The following is a 17,084-nucleotide window of genomic DNA, read 5'->3' on the forward strand; positions in this document are numbered from 1 at the left end:
TTTCCGATGTTCTACTGATGTATTGGGAGGGGCTGGCAACCTTGTTTCATTGTCTCCCACACCTAAACCCATATGTACAGGAGATATTTGTACCTTCACTTAAATTCACTTGTATTTAAAACATACATTGCTCAGCATGCTATATCTCTAACTCTCAACCTCACATATTACAGCCAGATACCTAACACATAGCTATTTCAGAATACAAAGGAAGCCTAGTAATGATAAACATATGAAGCTAGTTGTAATGGTCTGTTTAAACCATTTCAGCTAAGTGATCTACTGAGCATTACAACTAGCTTAGTTACAACTACTAGCTTTATGTGTCATGTGAGGTTGGGAGTTTTAAGTGCCAGGTATGGCTTCCTGAGAAGTATGTGTTTCAAATAAAGAAGGATGTATCTGAATGACAAGGTGCAAATAAATTACAGTTACTGATAGCTCACAAGTTAAGTGTATGGTTCAAATGCTTGGTGTGGTAAGTAGCTATTTACAATAAACAAGTAGAAACCTTGGTTATATATGAAACCTTTTGGTGTTTCCGTACCAGTGTTTAGGACTTGCGATCTGGCACATCCTTTAGCGTAGTCACATTTGGTATTAGTAAGATTGTCTTTTTTGACAGTCTAGCCAGGAAGGCGTCCACAATCGGCGGAACCTCCCATTTGGATATAACACCCTTGGGTAGTGGGTAATTAGCCGTGAACTTCTTTGGAATTTGGAAGCATTTATCGGGCTGCTTCCATGCATCTCCCATTTGATCCTGGAGAGTCTGAGGAATTGGAAAAACCACTGTTTGCGGTTTCTGAGACTCAAATAAATAAAAAACCTCAGGTTCCTTAAGTACTTCTTCCTTGACGTAAAGGACCTGTTTTACCTCCTGAATAAGGAAAACTAATCCCTGACCTCAGCGTCGTCCTCCTGAGGACTGACATCCATGATTTGCTCCACTGACTCTCCCTCCTCCTCGTCCTCTGAGACCCTCCTCCGACTCTTTCCGCTGGAGAGGGAGTGGTCTCCTTACGCACATTCTTTTCTGCTCGTGTGGGCGGTGTAATTCTAATTTGAAGTTCCTCCATAGTTTTGGAAAACCACCATTTCTCAGGGTCCACAGGTTATCCACAGGATAACAATGGGATATGATGAAGCATCGGTGGATTTGCACCAATCGGTCAAAGCTTTTCCGGCCTCCCAGCATGTGACGGGCCCGACCATATATCTCCGCCTCCTGGCTCAGGCAAATCAGTTTTTTGTTTGGTGCGGCAGGAGCCGGACCATGGTCAGAAGGCTGCTGGTTTTTAGCAGCCCTAAGCTTTCTTATTTTATTTTTGTAGTCTTACTATTTTTTTCTTTAGTGATCTTTCTAAACAGCGTCTTATACGTACCTTAGAAAGAGTCGCTCCAACAACTCTCTGTCGGGTCGCGACAACGCTTACTCACGAGCACAGTGCTGTTTCGGCGGGTGTCTGTGTCGGATATACTAGCAGGTCCAGCAGACATTACCAGGCTGTGGCTAGAGCACAGGGAGAAGGTAAGACATCTGTTCTGCTTAGTAGGGGAATACAGACACAGCCGCACTGTTCTGGGAGGAGACTACCAAACAGTCGCTGACGTGGCAGCCTCCCCGGGTGCACCAACGCTAGGCCTTAGAGATCAGAGGCTCCAGGAATAGTATGAGGCCGTGATCCCTTGGGTTGATGTCAGCAGTGGGGAGTCAGACGCTCTCCTGGTCGCCCCTCCTCTCCGGTTCATGACCAGTTTCCTCCGAGTCTCCCGCCATGAACTGTTTCCCGCTTCCGTCTCAGACGCTGTACACGAGGGGACCCAGTCGCAGCATGGGCTGCTGTGTGACTGGTGCGTCTGTGTTCGCTGAGCGTCTGTTCACTATAGGTGCATGGAGCTGCAGTGTACACTAGTAGCGCCTGGATCCGCTCAGCGTTCGCTAACATATTGATTGGTCCTGGAAGCGAGGCGAGTCTCCCTGTATCCCACTCTACTGAGTAAGGGTAATGCAGCACTAAGTATCTACCCTTTTCAGTAGGAACAGTTAGATAAGTGCCTATTGCATATGACAAGAAAAAGGTTTTGCAACTGCGCCTGGAAAGTATATGAATTGGCAATGTTTGGTAATATACCTGTTTTATTAAATAATCAGGGTAAGCTACATAAATAGTAATGCAAAGACAAGTGCTGTTTTCTAGTAATAAGGAAAAATGAGAAAAGAAGAAAGAGATGGAGAAGAAAAATAATAATGAAATATAGCAAAGATGATAAACAACAATGCTAACAAAAGTTACAAAAAACCAGAAGGTTTGGAAAAATTGTATATGCGTGCATACACAAAATACTGTGAAATCTAGGCAATCGTCCAAGTGTTGTGCTGGAAAGGAGCGTGGCATCCCACCTCCTTATTAACGCACTTAATGTTTGAGAAATTGTCTGTAACTGTATTCCTCCACACAGTTCTGGTTTAATAAGTGCTCCAAAGTGAATTAACGTTCCTCTGTGTTATACTGTAGATAAGTCTATTGCAAGCAATGATGCGAAGCATGTGTCCTTTATGGGATTCTTTATTCCAGCAGTGTTTAGGTGAAAGGGGTACCCCCGGTGGGTAAACGGGGGGAATCTCAGAGGGATCGGTAATAAATAGCTCCGGACTGGCCGCTGTCTGACCTCCGTCTGGAATAGTGAAAAAGCACCTGTTAATACAGACGCCATCCACCAGCCCGATCGAAGGGACGCGGTCCTGTCTCTGAGGGGGAAAGTGACACCGGCTTAGAGACCCGAAACGGGACTGTCCGACGTGTACTCCCCCCTTTACAGAGCTGTTACCTGTGTCTCCTGTGATCGTATCTCGGCGTCCGTCTCCACTCAGCTTCACCATGCGTCCTTCGGCTCCTGGTGCTGAATCTCCTTCCTGGTTGTCGGGACTTGCGGTCACGTGACTCCGAGCTCCGTTCTATTCTCTGCGCGCCTCCGGAGTCGCTTGCACGCCAGAAGTGCTGAGATCATAGATTGAAATCACTCGGAGCGGTGTCTGATGTTACCACGTCACCTTCGGCAAGCTGCACCCAACATGTTTGGCTGTTAATCCAACTTTGTTGCAGTGGTGTTTAATCTTGTGACTTGAAGAAACACCAGTTAACCCCGGGAATGCTGGAGTCAAAGCAACAATTCCTCTTCTTACATTCCGCTGCACTTATTGTGGGGTGGCCGCAATCCCTCCTGCTGTACGGCTCCACATTACATTGTTTCTTGTCACTTGCCTTTGTCAGTGCCAAATACATAGGGCTTAATCATTAAGCCCTATGTATTTGGCACTGACAAAGGCAAGTGACAAGAAACAATGTATTAACAGGTGCTTTTTCACTATTCCAGACGGAGGTCAGACTGCGGCCAGTCCGGAGCTATTTATTACCGATCCCTCTGAGATTCCCCCCGTTTACCCACCGGGGGTACCCCTTTCACCTAAACTCTGCTGGAATAAAGAATCCCATAAAGGACACTTGCTTAGCATTATTGCTTGCAATAGACTTATCTACAGTATAACACAGAGGAACGTTAATTCACTTTGGAGCACTTATTAAACCAGAACTGTGTGGAGGAATACAGTTAGACAATTTCTCAAACATTAATGTGCGTTAATAAGGAGGTGGGACGCCACGCTCCTTTCCAGCACAACACTTGGACGATCGACTTGATTTCACAGTATTTTGTGTATGCACGCATATACAATTTTTTCAAACCTTCTGGTTTTTTGTAACTTTTGTTAGCATTGTTGTTTATCATCTTTGCTATATTTCATTATTATTTTTCTTCTCCATCTATCTTCTTTTTTCTTTTCTCATTTTTCCTTATTACTAGAAAACAGCACTTGTGTTTGCATTACTATTTATGTAGCTTACCCTGATTATTTAATAAAACAGGTATATTACCAAACATTGCCAATTCATATACTTTCCAGGCGCAGTTGCAAAACCTTTTTCTTGTCATTATATTGTGAGGTTGTGGGTTTAGCCTCATTTGCAATTTTGCTGCCACAACCGATACCCAAGGAAGGTGAGCGCAGGATATAACTATTTGTCTATCCTATTGCATATGAGTCTGTATACATTTTACTGTTTCTTTTGCAATGCGTCAGAATACGTTAGATCTGTTTAAACATGATGCAGTAATATGTTCTCCTACAAACTTAAAATGTAGTTGATGTGCTCATATTGCTTATTATACTAATGTATAACGTGACTCACTGCTAGTATGATTGCTGACTTTACTATATTTCTGTCAGTTTTCTTAATTCCGATCCTCAATGCTGGTGCATGGGTAGGGTCGGATTGTATGTCACTTTAAGAAGCTTAAAGTGATTACAGTCACAAATTGTGTAGTACACCGTGGAAGTGTTGATTATTTATCATGTCTAAGAGCGGCAAAGTTGAGGAAGGTACACTCACAGCAACACAAACACTCATATCATGCTTTTCTTGCAAAGCTGTGTTATCCTCTCAGGATCTGGTTCAGGATGGTTTGTGTGCAAATTGTTTTAGCTTTCACCAGGGGTTATTGAAAAATACAAGGCAGATTCAGGTGCAGATGGATCCACCTTGGGCTATGTTTGCACAGACTTTATACAGTATAGCTGAACAGATAATTCCTCCAACGCCTGTACCAGGGATAGCTTACATTATTAACCCTTACATGCAGCTCCCCACCTATGGTGTATCACTTCCTGCAGCAGCCTCTCAAAAGAATCAAGCTGATAAGCCGGTGGTAAGTAAATCTTCACCCTCACAGGCTACACATGATTCAGATGAGGATTCATCAGAAGATGAAAGCTCAATTAATTCTACTTTGGCATACGAAGAGGAGGAGGAAGGTCTCGGCTCAGTGGATATAGCGGAGTTAATTAAAGCTATGAAAGCCATTCTATCCTTTGTGGATTCAGCAGAGCCTGTTGTTAAAAACCAAGGCACCTGTGTTTAAACGTCCCAAAACAGTTAAGACTGAGTTTCCAGGGTCGGATCAGCTGACTGAAATCATGGAAGAGGCTTGGGCTTCGCCCAATAAGAAGTTTAGAATTCCTAAGAAATGGAATTCCAATTATCCTCTTCCAGCTGGGGATTGTTTAAGAAGAGAGGTGGCTCCTAAAGTAGATACACATGTAATTCGATTAGTGCGAAAATCTACATTACCTTTGCCTTCAACATCATTAAATGATGTCACGGATAGGAGAGTGGATGGTTTTCGAAAAACTATTTTTTCCCTGTCTTTGGCAGTCATAAGGCCAGCCATGGCTTCAGCTTGGATGGCAAAGGCAGTGGCTGCCTGGGCTGATGCATTGGAGGGGGATTTTTCAATAGCATCTAGAGAGCAAAAATCCCATATAGCACATATAAAACAGGCTGCAATGTTCTTGGAAGAAGTAGCATTGGATATGAGTACTGTTGCCTCCAGGGCATCAGCTTCAACAATAGCTGCTCGCAGAGCAGTTTGGCTACGTACGTGGAAAGCTGATTCTGAATTTAAGACTGTTTTGGAATCTTTGCCCTTTTCTGGAGATATTCTTTTTGGTAAAGAATTGACAGATATTCTGGAGTCAGAAGCAGACTCCAAGAAGGTCCAATTTCCTTCCACATACAATTTCAAACCTAAAGTTTCGGCTTTTCGGCCCTTTCGGTCTCCAGGAAAAACTAAAGGAAAAAGTGATGTCAAGCAGCCCCAATACAACAAGTCTGGTAAGACTAAAAAGCATTGGGCTGCCAGTGGACCGGATGGGAAAATAGATAAGCCATCAGCCTGATGGTGCGGGCCTCCACCTTGGGGACCCCAGCTAGTCCGCCCTGCATGTCAGTGCCGGCCTTCTCCCCGCCCTGCAGAAATCCAAAAGCATCGCACAGCGGTGATGCTTTTGCATCTCAGGGGTTACTCCCGGCCAGCGCAGCTCCTGCGGCTGGCCGGGAGAACCTCTTCACTGCCCCGGGTCGCAGCGGCTTCGTGTGACGTGGTGCAGCTGCCGCGACCCACCACCCCAAACGGTCCAGCCACGCCTGTGCTGGCCGTACCGCACCCCATAAACGGCGGCTTAACGCCACTGTCCAGCCCCCTCCCTCCCAGCGACCGCCTCTGCCTCAGAGGCGATCACTAGGCAACGACGGCCTTAGGCTGTCTGGCATGCGCCGGTGCGCTGCGGCGCATGCGCAGTTCCGACCCGAGCGCTGCGATAAACTGCAGCGAGCGATCGGGTCGGAATGGCCCCCATGATCTGTAGCCGAGAGCATGCATCTACTAGTTATTCAAAGTCATAGACATCTCCATTTCAACTTCACTTATGGCTGATGGGTGTTACTAGGGGGTATTGGGGGATACTCATAGAGACTGAGCTTAGAAGATGGCATGTAGGTGGAACTGCAGCTGTGCTGAGTTGTATGGTTTCACATGGATCTCTTGCATCAGGTGTAGACGCTGATAATGTCTCTGGATACATCTCTATCAATTTGGGTATGCCCTCTGTGTGTCTAAAAGCCATTTATAAAGAGGTGAGAAGTGAACATGGCACACACTGCATAAGGCTGGAAATGTACTTTGTTCCTTCACAATAACAACCTGGATATGGCTGCTAGCTGCAATAAGCAGGGGCCTTACTGGCTACATCTAACAGTGCCAATAATATACATTCAGATGATGTTATTAAATGGATAGACTAAAAATGCCGCCCACTACTATCTTTCTCATATGATTTTTGAGGTAACTCCTACATTATAGGGCAGGGCTGGCCAAACCGGTCCTCGAGATCTACCAACAGTTCATGTTTTCCAGGCCTCCTGGAGATCTGTAGAATGGTCAGTTAGGAATGAATGCAGCACATCTTAATTAGTAATGACTACACCTGTGCACTAGCTAGGTGGTCTGGAAAATGAGAACTGTTGGTAGATCTCGAGGACTGGTTTGGCCAGCCCTGTTATAGGGTATATTCAGTAAGAGTCGGAAACTGACGTTTTGTCAGAAAGACAGCAGTTTCAGACTGATTTAAGTTGGAAGGGGTTCCGACCTATTCAATATTGGATGTTTTTTCCCGACAAGTCAGGAATTCCTGACTTGTTGGAAAACACGTGGATCAGAGGAATAGCTGCCGATCCGCTTGCATCTGTCGGAAATGGGGCAAAATCCTAAAGGTTTTGGCCCCGTTTCCAACAATCTCAATCCGACTTTAAAATAAGTCGGATTGAGAAGATCAGATGGGGGAGAGGGGCGAGGGAGGGAGAGAGTATGCTTACCGGCGGGGGCAGCTGGAGCCGCGGTCGGTGGAAGACACGGCTCCTCTCTGATGGGCGTACCCCCGGCCAGGTTCCTCTCTCCCAGCAGCGCTATATGGCTACACAGGTCCCCGGCTTCTCGGCGGTGTTCCCTGGCTACACAGGCGGCTACACTTCTCTCTGGCTACACAGACGACTCCACGGCAGCGCTGCCTGGCTACACGGCTCCCCCGACTACACAGGTGGCTACATGGCTGTGTGCGGCTCCCTCCAGCAGCTCCCTGTAATCTCACACACGGGGAGCTGCGACAGCAGCATCACGGACGCAGGCCAAATCCGACAGTCTGATTGGGCTCAAATCAGAGAGTCAGATTTGGCCACTCAATTGAATAGGGCTCGTCAGATCCATTCAGACAAATGCATGTCGCAATGGATCCAACAGTAATTGAATATACCCTTATATCAGGATGTTCACCAGATGATTATCAGAGTACCAAGTTGCTCATCTCTCTGCACCACATGTGCTTTCCAGATTACATATTTTATATTGCTGCTGCTTTATTATTATCCTAATACTATGATCTGCTGTATAATAGAGTATAGATAGCCAAGGCAGGCAATGCAAGATTCTAGCATCAGATAGGATAAAGATACCTGCCAAGAATCATTTCTCATAAGCATATTTATGATACATGTATGTTGCTGTAAAATGTATTTAGAGCAAACCTTTTATTCAACACTGTCTTGAAGCTCGTCACTGAGACGTTTCCATTAGCACTTTGCCGGTGTGTAACAGGATGTGCAATGATCATTTCAGGTCTGCAATTGAAGAGGGAAAAGGGATCTACAACAACATTAAAAACTTTGTTCGCTTCCAGCTTAGCACGTAAGTACAACATTGCTCATGCTGTTGTAACCTGAAAGTCATTACACCAGCGAGACACGTGTATTTAGAATACTTAGTTGGTGTAATGTAAAACTGAGCTTGTAAAATGTTTGCTATAAGGAACACCTTACAACAGTGAGACACATGTCAATTAAACTATTCGCTGTTATGGACCGGTGGGACTGGTGCGGTGGATGTGTACAGTGTGTGTGTCAGGGGGCGACAACTTAGCTTGATGACCGTATCATGATGTCATTAAGCACCATCCCTTTTAAAATAAACTCTGCAGAATTTTGTACAAATGAGGAAATAGGGAAGTGAGCATTAAATATAATATAACCCCCTAAGAAGTTATTTTCTGGTGATCGTGTGTGATTACCAGAGACCTACCCAGTACTATTACCAGTTATTTATATAGCGCACACATATTCCGCAGCGCTTTACAGAGAATATTTGCCCATTCACATCAGTAGCTGCCTACAATCTATATTCCCTACCACATGTACACACACACATTCATGCTAGGGTTAATTTTGTTGGGAGCCAATTAACTTACTAGTATATTTTACAAGTACAAGGAGAATATACAAACTCCATACATTTAGGGCCATTGTGGGAATCGAACCCATGACCTCAGTGTTGTGAGGCAGTAATGCTAACCATTACACCATAGTGCAATTAATTTTGAAGTCCAGGGATGGGGGGAATATATCTGCAATCCTGGCTTCAATAAACTCGGGTAGCCTTATTTGAAAAAGGAGAACAGCCTTTTAAATGATGTGGCCCATGGTAGTTTTCTGGTGGCGACATTAGTCTGCACTGCAGAAATACTGGTAGAGGTGGCAGATGGGTGAGGGCACAGTGCGTTATTTCCCCAATCCTGGCACCTACACACTCAGGCCTCCTTCAGACAGTGTTGTCCTTTAGTAGTTCTTGTCTAATGACAATAACACCTATTTTCAAAATGGTTTGCATTTTGACGCCACATTAAAATTTTTAAGTGCCGATTTTATTATGAAAACATATTTGTAGAACAGCAAAGTGGTGATTAGGAGAAATAAAAGCACACATTTTTCTTTCCATTCATGTTCTTGCAAGTTTTTTTTTTTCTTTTTTTTTTTTTTTAAATGTACTTTGGTGCACATTTTGGGTAGTTTGTCCTTTGTGTGGATTTCCAGAAAGACATCCATATTTTCTTTTCTGCTGCGGGGTACACTGGGCTCCACAGGGAATAACATCGGGGTGTAGAGTAGGATCTTGATCCAAGGCACCAACAGGCTCAAAGCTTTGACTGTTCTCAAGATGCACTGCACCGCCTCCTCTATAACCCCACCTCCGTGCACAGGAGCTCAGTTTTGTAGTTGGTGCCATGCAGTAAGCAGGCATATAACAGAGGGGCTGCTCCAGCAGCCGTGAGAGAGCTTTCTAAGCGAAGATAGAAGACTTCAAGGGCTGCAGCAGTGATGGATGTCAGTCTGACATCTCCTGCTGCAGCTCCATCACCTCCCCCAGTGGCGCTGTATACTCCCGCGCCCTGGTAGCTGGGTACTTACAGCGGAGGCTCCGTTTTGCTCCCCGTTAGTCACACATTTGCCGAAGTTCTCCTGGATCGCGTGGCCGCACTCAGGGAGGAGGTAAGTTGGTCCCCTAGGCTGGTCCCGCTGAAATCACGGTCTGGCGCGGCGTGGACACTGTGGTCGGGCAGGGACTCCACTAAACCACAAGGGCAAGGGCACAGGTCGGTTGTTTCCTCATAAAAAACGTTTTTTTTATTACAGCCCATAGTACAAGTGGTGAGGTCCAGCAGGGGGATAAGGCTTAGACCTTTAGCCCTTCCCCCAGCCCCAAGGCGCCATTTACAGTAATGTTCCCGCCTTGGAGCTGCATATATCTCTCTCCCTCACTCCCGGTCAGTGTTTGGGTGCCATTACACAGAGCAGCACTGTTCTTGGGACTGTTTGGGCAAATCCTCCTTTGTAAAGCCGCCTGCATGTCAGCACTGTGCATTTTACAAGACACTTAAGTATTCTACATGTCTGTTGACAGTGTTCGTTAAGAAACAGTGCATTTGGTCAGGGTTATATAGTACAAGTACCCTGTGATATACATACAGTCTTTACTGTGCATTGATATATCTACGAATTATTTAGCTATACTGAGTATTACTTTGTATTGCTAGTCCATTGCAGTTTTATTGCATGTCCTATTTACTGCATTGTACATTGTGACTCTATGTGTGTGCATGTAGCTACTGTATGACCTCCATTTCGTGTCTCTCACTCAGATTGCTATCCCTATATTCTATGACCTGAGGGGGCTCAGTGCGTCAGGTTTATTATCTGATATAGGCGTCTCACAAGATATACTCGTGTGTGTTTCTTTGTGATCTTTAGTCGTCATATACCTCTTGAATTCCCTGTTTGCGGAATATATAAGCTGCACAGGGACTGCTTGTCGGATATATTGCTGCTGATATTGTACTGTGTTGCCTGAGATTGTGCTTTTAGCTATGTCAGCTACAGGGGGCAACAGAGCTGGAGCTGATCCCAGAGTGTGTGGGGTGATGCTGCAGGCATGTTTGAGGAAAACTTGTCAGCAGAGAGTTCAGGTTCTGGGGGTTCCCTACCCCCCAGTGGAATAGTGGCAACGGGGGTTCAAAATGACCCACCTTGGGTTACGTTTTCCTCTATATTAACTATGCTTGTAACTAAACTTACGTCCCCTATGGGATCTCCTGTGCCGGTACAACAGATTATGGTCCCTGCAGTTAATCCGCCCTGGGCAGATCAAATCTCCAGTCAGTTACAGCAATTAAACCAGTCACTGTCTAAAAAGAAATCTGACTCTGGCCCGCCTAAGACCAAGGGGTCATCTAATCGGGCCATTACTTCCTCACAGTCTACCACTGTCCCAGACACTTCATCTGATGAGGATGGTGTTTATACTGACCCCTCAGATTCTGATCCTGATAGTTCTGATGGGGAGGCTGGTTCGCAGGTAGATGTTCCTGACTTGTTGGAGGCGATCAGGATGATTCTTTAGATCGCTGCTGATGCCGTTCCTAAGAAACCGGACAGGTTCAAACATAAGAAAGTGGTTAAGCAAGTTTCTCTGACGTCCTAAGTGGATGCTGGGACTCCGTAAGGACCATGGGGAATAGCGGCTCCGCAGGAGACTGGGCACAACTAAAGAAAGCTTTAGGACTACCTGGTGTGCACTGGCTCCTCCCACTATGACCCTCCTCCAGACCTCAGTTAGAATCTTGTGCCCGGCTGAGCTGGATGCACACTAGGGGCTCTCCTGAGCTCCTAGAAAGAAAGTATATTTTAGGTTTTTTATTTTACAGTGAAATCTGCTGGCAACAGACTCACTGCAGCGAGGGACTAAGGGGAGAAGAAGCGAACCTACCTGACTGGTGGTAGTTTGGGCTTCTTAGGCTACTGGACACCATTAGCTCCAGAGGGATCGACCGCAGGACCCGACCTTGGTGTTCGGTCCCGGAGCCGCGCCGCCGGCCCACTTACAGAGCCAGAAGCAAGAAGTGTTCCGGAAAATCGGCGGCAGAAGACTTCTGTCTTCAACAAGGTAGCGCACAGCACTGCAGCTGTGCGCCATTGCTCCTCATGCACACCTCACACTCCGGTCACTTATGGGTGCAGGGCGCTGGGGGGGGGGGGGCGCGCCCTGAGGGCAATATGAGACACCTTGGCTGGCAAATCATCACAATATATAGTCACAGGGCTATATATGTGATAAATTACCCCTGCCAGAATCCATGAAAAAAGCGGGAGAAAAGTCCGCCGAAAAAGGGGCGCCACACTGGCGCCATTTTTTCTTCACAGTGCAGCTGGAAGACAGCTCCCCAGGCTCTCCCCTGTAGTTTTCAGGCTCAAAGGGTTAAAAAGAGAGGGGGGGCACTAAATTTGGCCGCAATATGTGTATACAAGCAGCTATTGGGGTAAAAATCACTCAGTTATAGTGTTAATCCCTGCATTATATAGCGCTCTGGTGTGTGCTGGCATACTCTCTCTCTGTCTCCCCAAAGGACTTTGTGGGGTCCTGTCCTCAGTCAGAGCATTCCCTGTGTGTGTGCGGTGTGTCGGTACGGCTGTGTCGACATGTTGGATGAGGAAGGTTACGTGGAGGCGGAGCAGAGGCCGATAAATGGGATGTCGCCCCCTGTGGGGCCGACACCAGAGTGGATGGATAGGTGGAAGGTATTAACCGACAATGTCAACTCCTTACATAAAAGGCTGGATGACGTAACAGCTGTGGGACAGCCGGCTTCTCAGCCCGCGCCTGCCCAGGCGTCTCAAAGGCCATCAGGGGCTCAAAAAACGCCCGTTACCTCAGATGGCAGACACAGATGTCGACACGGAGTCTGACTCCAGTGTCGACGAGGTTGAGATATATACACAATCCACTAGGAACATCCGTTGCATGATCTCGGCAATTAAAAATGTGTTACACATTTCTGACATGAACCCAAGTACCACATAAAAGGGGTTTTATTTTTGGGGAGAAAAAGCAGCCAGTGTTTTGTTTCCCCATCAGATGAGTGAATGAAGTGTGTAAAGAAGCGTGGGTTCCCCCGATAAGAAACTGGTAATTTCTAAAAAGTTACTGATGGCGTACCCTTTCCCGCCAGAGGATAGGTCACGTTGGGAGATATCCCCTAGGGTGGATAAGGCGCTCACACGTTTGTCAAAAAAGGTGGCACTGCCGTCTTAGGATACGGCCACCTTGAAGGAGCCTGCTGATAAAAAGCAGGAGGCTATCCTTAAGTCTGTATATACACACTCAGGTTCTATACTGAGACCTGCAATTGCCTCAGCATAAATAGTGCTGCTGCAGCGTGGTCTGATACCCGTACAGATAATATTAATACCCTAGACAGGGATAATATTTTGCTAACGTAGAGCATATTAAAGACGTCGTCTTATATATGAAGGATGCACAGAGGGATATTTGCCGGCTGGCATCCAGAATTAATGCAATGTCCATTCTGCCAGGAGGGTATTAGAGACCCTGCAGTGGACAGGTGATGCTGCCTTTAAAAGGCACATGGAGATTCTGCCTTATAAGGGTGAGGAATTGTTTGGGGATGGTCTCTGGGACCTCGTATCCACAGCAACAGCTGGGAGAAAATTTTTTACCTCCGGTTTCCTCACAGCCTAAGAAAGCACTGTATTTTCAGGTACAGTCCTTTCGGCTTCAGAAAAGCAAGCGGGTCAATGGCGCTTCCTTTCTGCACAGAGACAAGGGAAGAAGGAAAAAGCTGCACCAGACAGCCAGTTCCCAGGATCAAAAATCTTCCCCCGCTTCCTCTGAGTCCACCGCATGACGCTGGGGCTCCACAGGTGAAGACAGGTGCGGTGGGGGCGCGTCTCGGGAACTTCAGGGACCAGTGGGCTTGCCCACAGGTGGATCCCTAGGTTCAGCAAGTAGTATCACAGGGATACAGGCTGGAGTTCGAGGCGACTCCCCCTCGCCGTTACCTCACATCAGCCTTGCCTGCTGCCCTCGGAGAAAGGTAGTACTGGCGGCAATTCACAAGCTGTACTTCCAGCAGGTGAAATCAAGGTACCCCTCCTTCAACAAGGCCGGGGTTACTATTCCAAAATGTTGTGGTACCGAAACCAGACGGTTTGGTGAGACCCATTCTAAAATTGAAATCCTTGAACACTTATATACGAAGGTTCAAGTTCAAAATGGAATCGCTCAGGGCGATTATTGCAAGCCTGGAGAATTTCATGGTATCACTGGACATCAAGGATGCTTACCTGCATGTCCCTATTTACCCTCTTCACCAGGAGTACCTCAAAATTGTGGTACAGGATTGTCCTTACCAATTCCAGACGTTGCCGTTGGTCTGTCCCCGGCACCGAGGGTATTTACCAAGGTAATGGCCGAAATAATTATCCCGTACTTGGACGATCTCCTTATAAAGGCGAGGTCCAGGGAGCAGTTGTTCATCGGAGTAGCACTATCTCGGGAAGTGCTACAACAGCACGGCTGGATTCTGAATATTCCAAAGTCGCAGCTGGTTCCTACGACGCGTCTACTGTTCCTGGGTATGGTTCTGGTCACAGAACAGGATAAAAAGGGTTTCTCCCGGAGGAGAAGTCCAAGGAGTTGTCGTCTCTAGACAGAGACCTCCTAATACAAATACAGGTGTCGGTGCATCAATGCACGCGAGCCCTGGGAAAGATGGTAGCTTCTTACGAAGAAATTCCATTCGCCAGGTCCCATGCAAGGATCTTCCAGTGGGATCTGTTGGACAAGTGGTCCGGGTCGCATCTTCAGATGCATCGGCGGATAACCCTGTCTCCAAGGGCCAGGGTGTCGCTGTTGTGGTGGCTGCAGAGTGCTCATCTTCTAGGGGGCCGCAGATTCGGAATACAGGACTGGGTCCTGGTGACCACGGATGCCAGCCTTTGAGGCTGGGGGGCAGTCACACAGGGAAGAAACTTCCAAGGCCTATGGAAAAGTCAGGAGACTTCCCTACACATAAATATTCTGGAACTAAGGGCCATTTACAATGCCCTAAGTCAGGCTAGACCCCTGCTTCAACACCGGCCGGTGCTGATCCAGTCAGACAACATCACGGCGGTCGCTCATGTAAACCGACAGGGCGGCACAAGAAGCAGGATGGCGATCGCAGAAGCCACAAGGATTCTCCAATGGGCGGAAAATCATGTGTTAGCACTGTCAGCAGTGTTCATTCCCGGAGTGGACAACTGGGAAGCAGACACGACCTCCACCCGGGAGAGTGGGGACTTCACCCAGAAGTCTTCCAAATGATTGTACACCGTTGGGAAAGGCCAGAGGTGGACATGATGGCGTCCCGCCTCAACAAAAAGCTACAAAGATATTGCGCCAGGTCAAGGGACCCTCAGGCGATAGCTGTGGACGCTCTGGTAACACCGTGGGTGTACCAGTCGGTGTATGTGTTCCCTTCTCTACCTCTCATACCCAGGGTAATGAGAATAATAAGAAGGAGAGGAGTAAGAACTATACTCATTATTCCGGATTGGCCAAGAAGAGCTTGGTACCCAGAACTCCAAGAAAGGATCTCAGAGGACCCATGGCCTCTGCCGCTCAGACAGGACCTGCTGCAGCAGGGGGCCTGTCTGTTCCAAGACGTACCGCGGCTGCGTTTGACGGCATGGCGGTTGAACGCCGGATCCTGAAGGAAAAGGGCATTCCGGAGGAAGTTATCCCTACGCTAATTAAAGCTAGGAAAGAAGTGAACGCAAACCATTATCACCGCATATGGCGGAAATATGTTGCGTGCTGTGAGGCCAGGAAGGCCCCAAAGGAGGAATTTCAGCTAGGTCGATTTCTGCACTTCCTACAGTCAGAGGTGACTATGGGCCTAAAATTGGGTTCCATTATGGTCCAGATTTCGGCTCTATCGATTTTCTTCCAAAATAGAACTAGCTTCACTGCCTGAAGTTCAGACTTTTGTTAAGGGAGTGCTGCATAGTCAGCCCCCGTTTGTGCCTCCAGTGGCACCGTGGGATCTCAACGTGGTGTTGGATTTCCTGAAGTCGCATTGGGTTGAGCCACTTAAATCCGTGGAGCTACAATACCTCACGTGAAAAGTGGTCATGCTGTGGGCCTTGGCGTCGGCCAGGCGTGTATCAGAATTGGCGGCTTTGTCATGCAAAAGCCGTTATCTGATTTTTTATATGGATAGGGCGGAATTGAGGACTCGTTCCCAATTCCTTCCTAAGGTGGTATCAGTTTTTCATGTGAACCGACCTATTGTGGTGCCTGCTGCTACTTGGGACTTGGAGGATTCCAAGTTACTGGACGTAGTCAGGGCCCTGAAAAGTATATGTTTCCAGGACGGCTGGAGTCGGGAAAACTGACTCGCTATTTATCCTGTATGCACCCAACAAGCTGGGTGATCCTGCTTCTAAGCAGACTATTGCTCGCTGGATCTGTAGCACGATTCAACTTGCACATTCTGCGGCTGGACTGCCGCACCCTAAATCTGTAAAAGCCCATTCCACGAGGAAAGTGGGCTCTTCTTGGGCGGCTGCCCGAGGGGTCTCGGCTTTACAATTTTGCCGAGCTGTTACTTGGTCGGGTTCAAACATTTTTGCAAGAGTCTACAAGTTTGATACCCTGGCTGAGGAGGACCTAGAGTTTGCTCATTCGGTGCTGCAGAGTCATCCGCACTCTCCCGCCCGTTTGGGAGCTTTGGTATAATCCCCATGGTCCTTACGGAGTCCCAGCATCCACTTAGGACGTCAGAGAAAATAAGATTTTACTCACCGGTAAATCTATGTCTCGTAGTCCGTAGTGGATGCTGGGCGCCCATCCCAAGTGCGGATTGTCTGCAATACTTGTATATAGTTATTGCCTAACTAAAGGGTTATTGTTGAGCCATCTGTTGAGAGGCTCAGTTATATTTCATACTGTTAACTGGGTATAGTATCACGAGTTATACGGTGTGATTGGTGTGGCTGGTATGAGTCTTACCCGGGATTCAAAATCCTTCCTTATTGTGTCAGCTCTTCCTGGCACAGTATCCTAACTGAGGTCTGGAGGAGGGTCATAGTGGGAGGAGCCAGTGCACACCAGGTAGTCCTAAAGCTTTCTTTAGTTGTGCCCAGTCTCCTGCGGAGCCGCTATTCCCCATGGTCCTTACGGAGTCCCAGCATCCACTATGGACTACGAGAAATAGATTTACCGGTGAGTAAAATCTTATTTTTACCTCACTCTGACCACATAGTGGACATACGTCAGGAATTGTGGGAAACTCCAGGTAAGAAATTCACACCTCACAAGAAGATGCTGGCTCGCTATCCTCTTGCTGCGGAGCTAAGTAAAAATTGGGAAACACCACCGCCAGTGGATTCGCAAGTGGCGCGGCTGGTAGTATCCTCAGCTCTGCCTGTGACTACCGTCACATCTCTGAAGGAACCGACGGATAA

The 17,084-nt window shown here is 47.2% G+C and overlaps 1 protein-coding gene across 1 annotated transcript in view; it reads left to right on the forward strand.

The window, feature by feature from the left end:
• Nucleotides 1-17,084, forward strand: part of ATP2C1 (ATPase secretory pathway Ca2+ transporting 1) — a 288,376-nt gene that overhangs the window by 242,997 nt on the left and 28,295 nt on the right. Inside the window, exon 22 of the mRNA XM_063922357.1 lies at nt 8,068-8,136. Within this exon, the coding sequence (XP_063778427.1) occupies nt 8,068-8,136 (69 nt within the window). The remainder of the gene's footprint in view (nt 1-8,067; nt 8,137-17,084) is intronic.

The sequence above is a fragment of the Pseudophryne corroboree genome, chromosome 5, assembly GCF_028390025.1.
Source record: "Pseudophryne corroboree isolate aPseCor3 chromosome 5, aPseCor3.hap2, whole genome shotgun sequence".
NCBI classification, from domain to species: Eukaryota; Metazoa; Chordata; class Amphibia; order Anura; family Myobatrachidae; genus Pseudophryne; species Pseudophryne corroboree.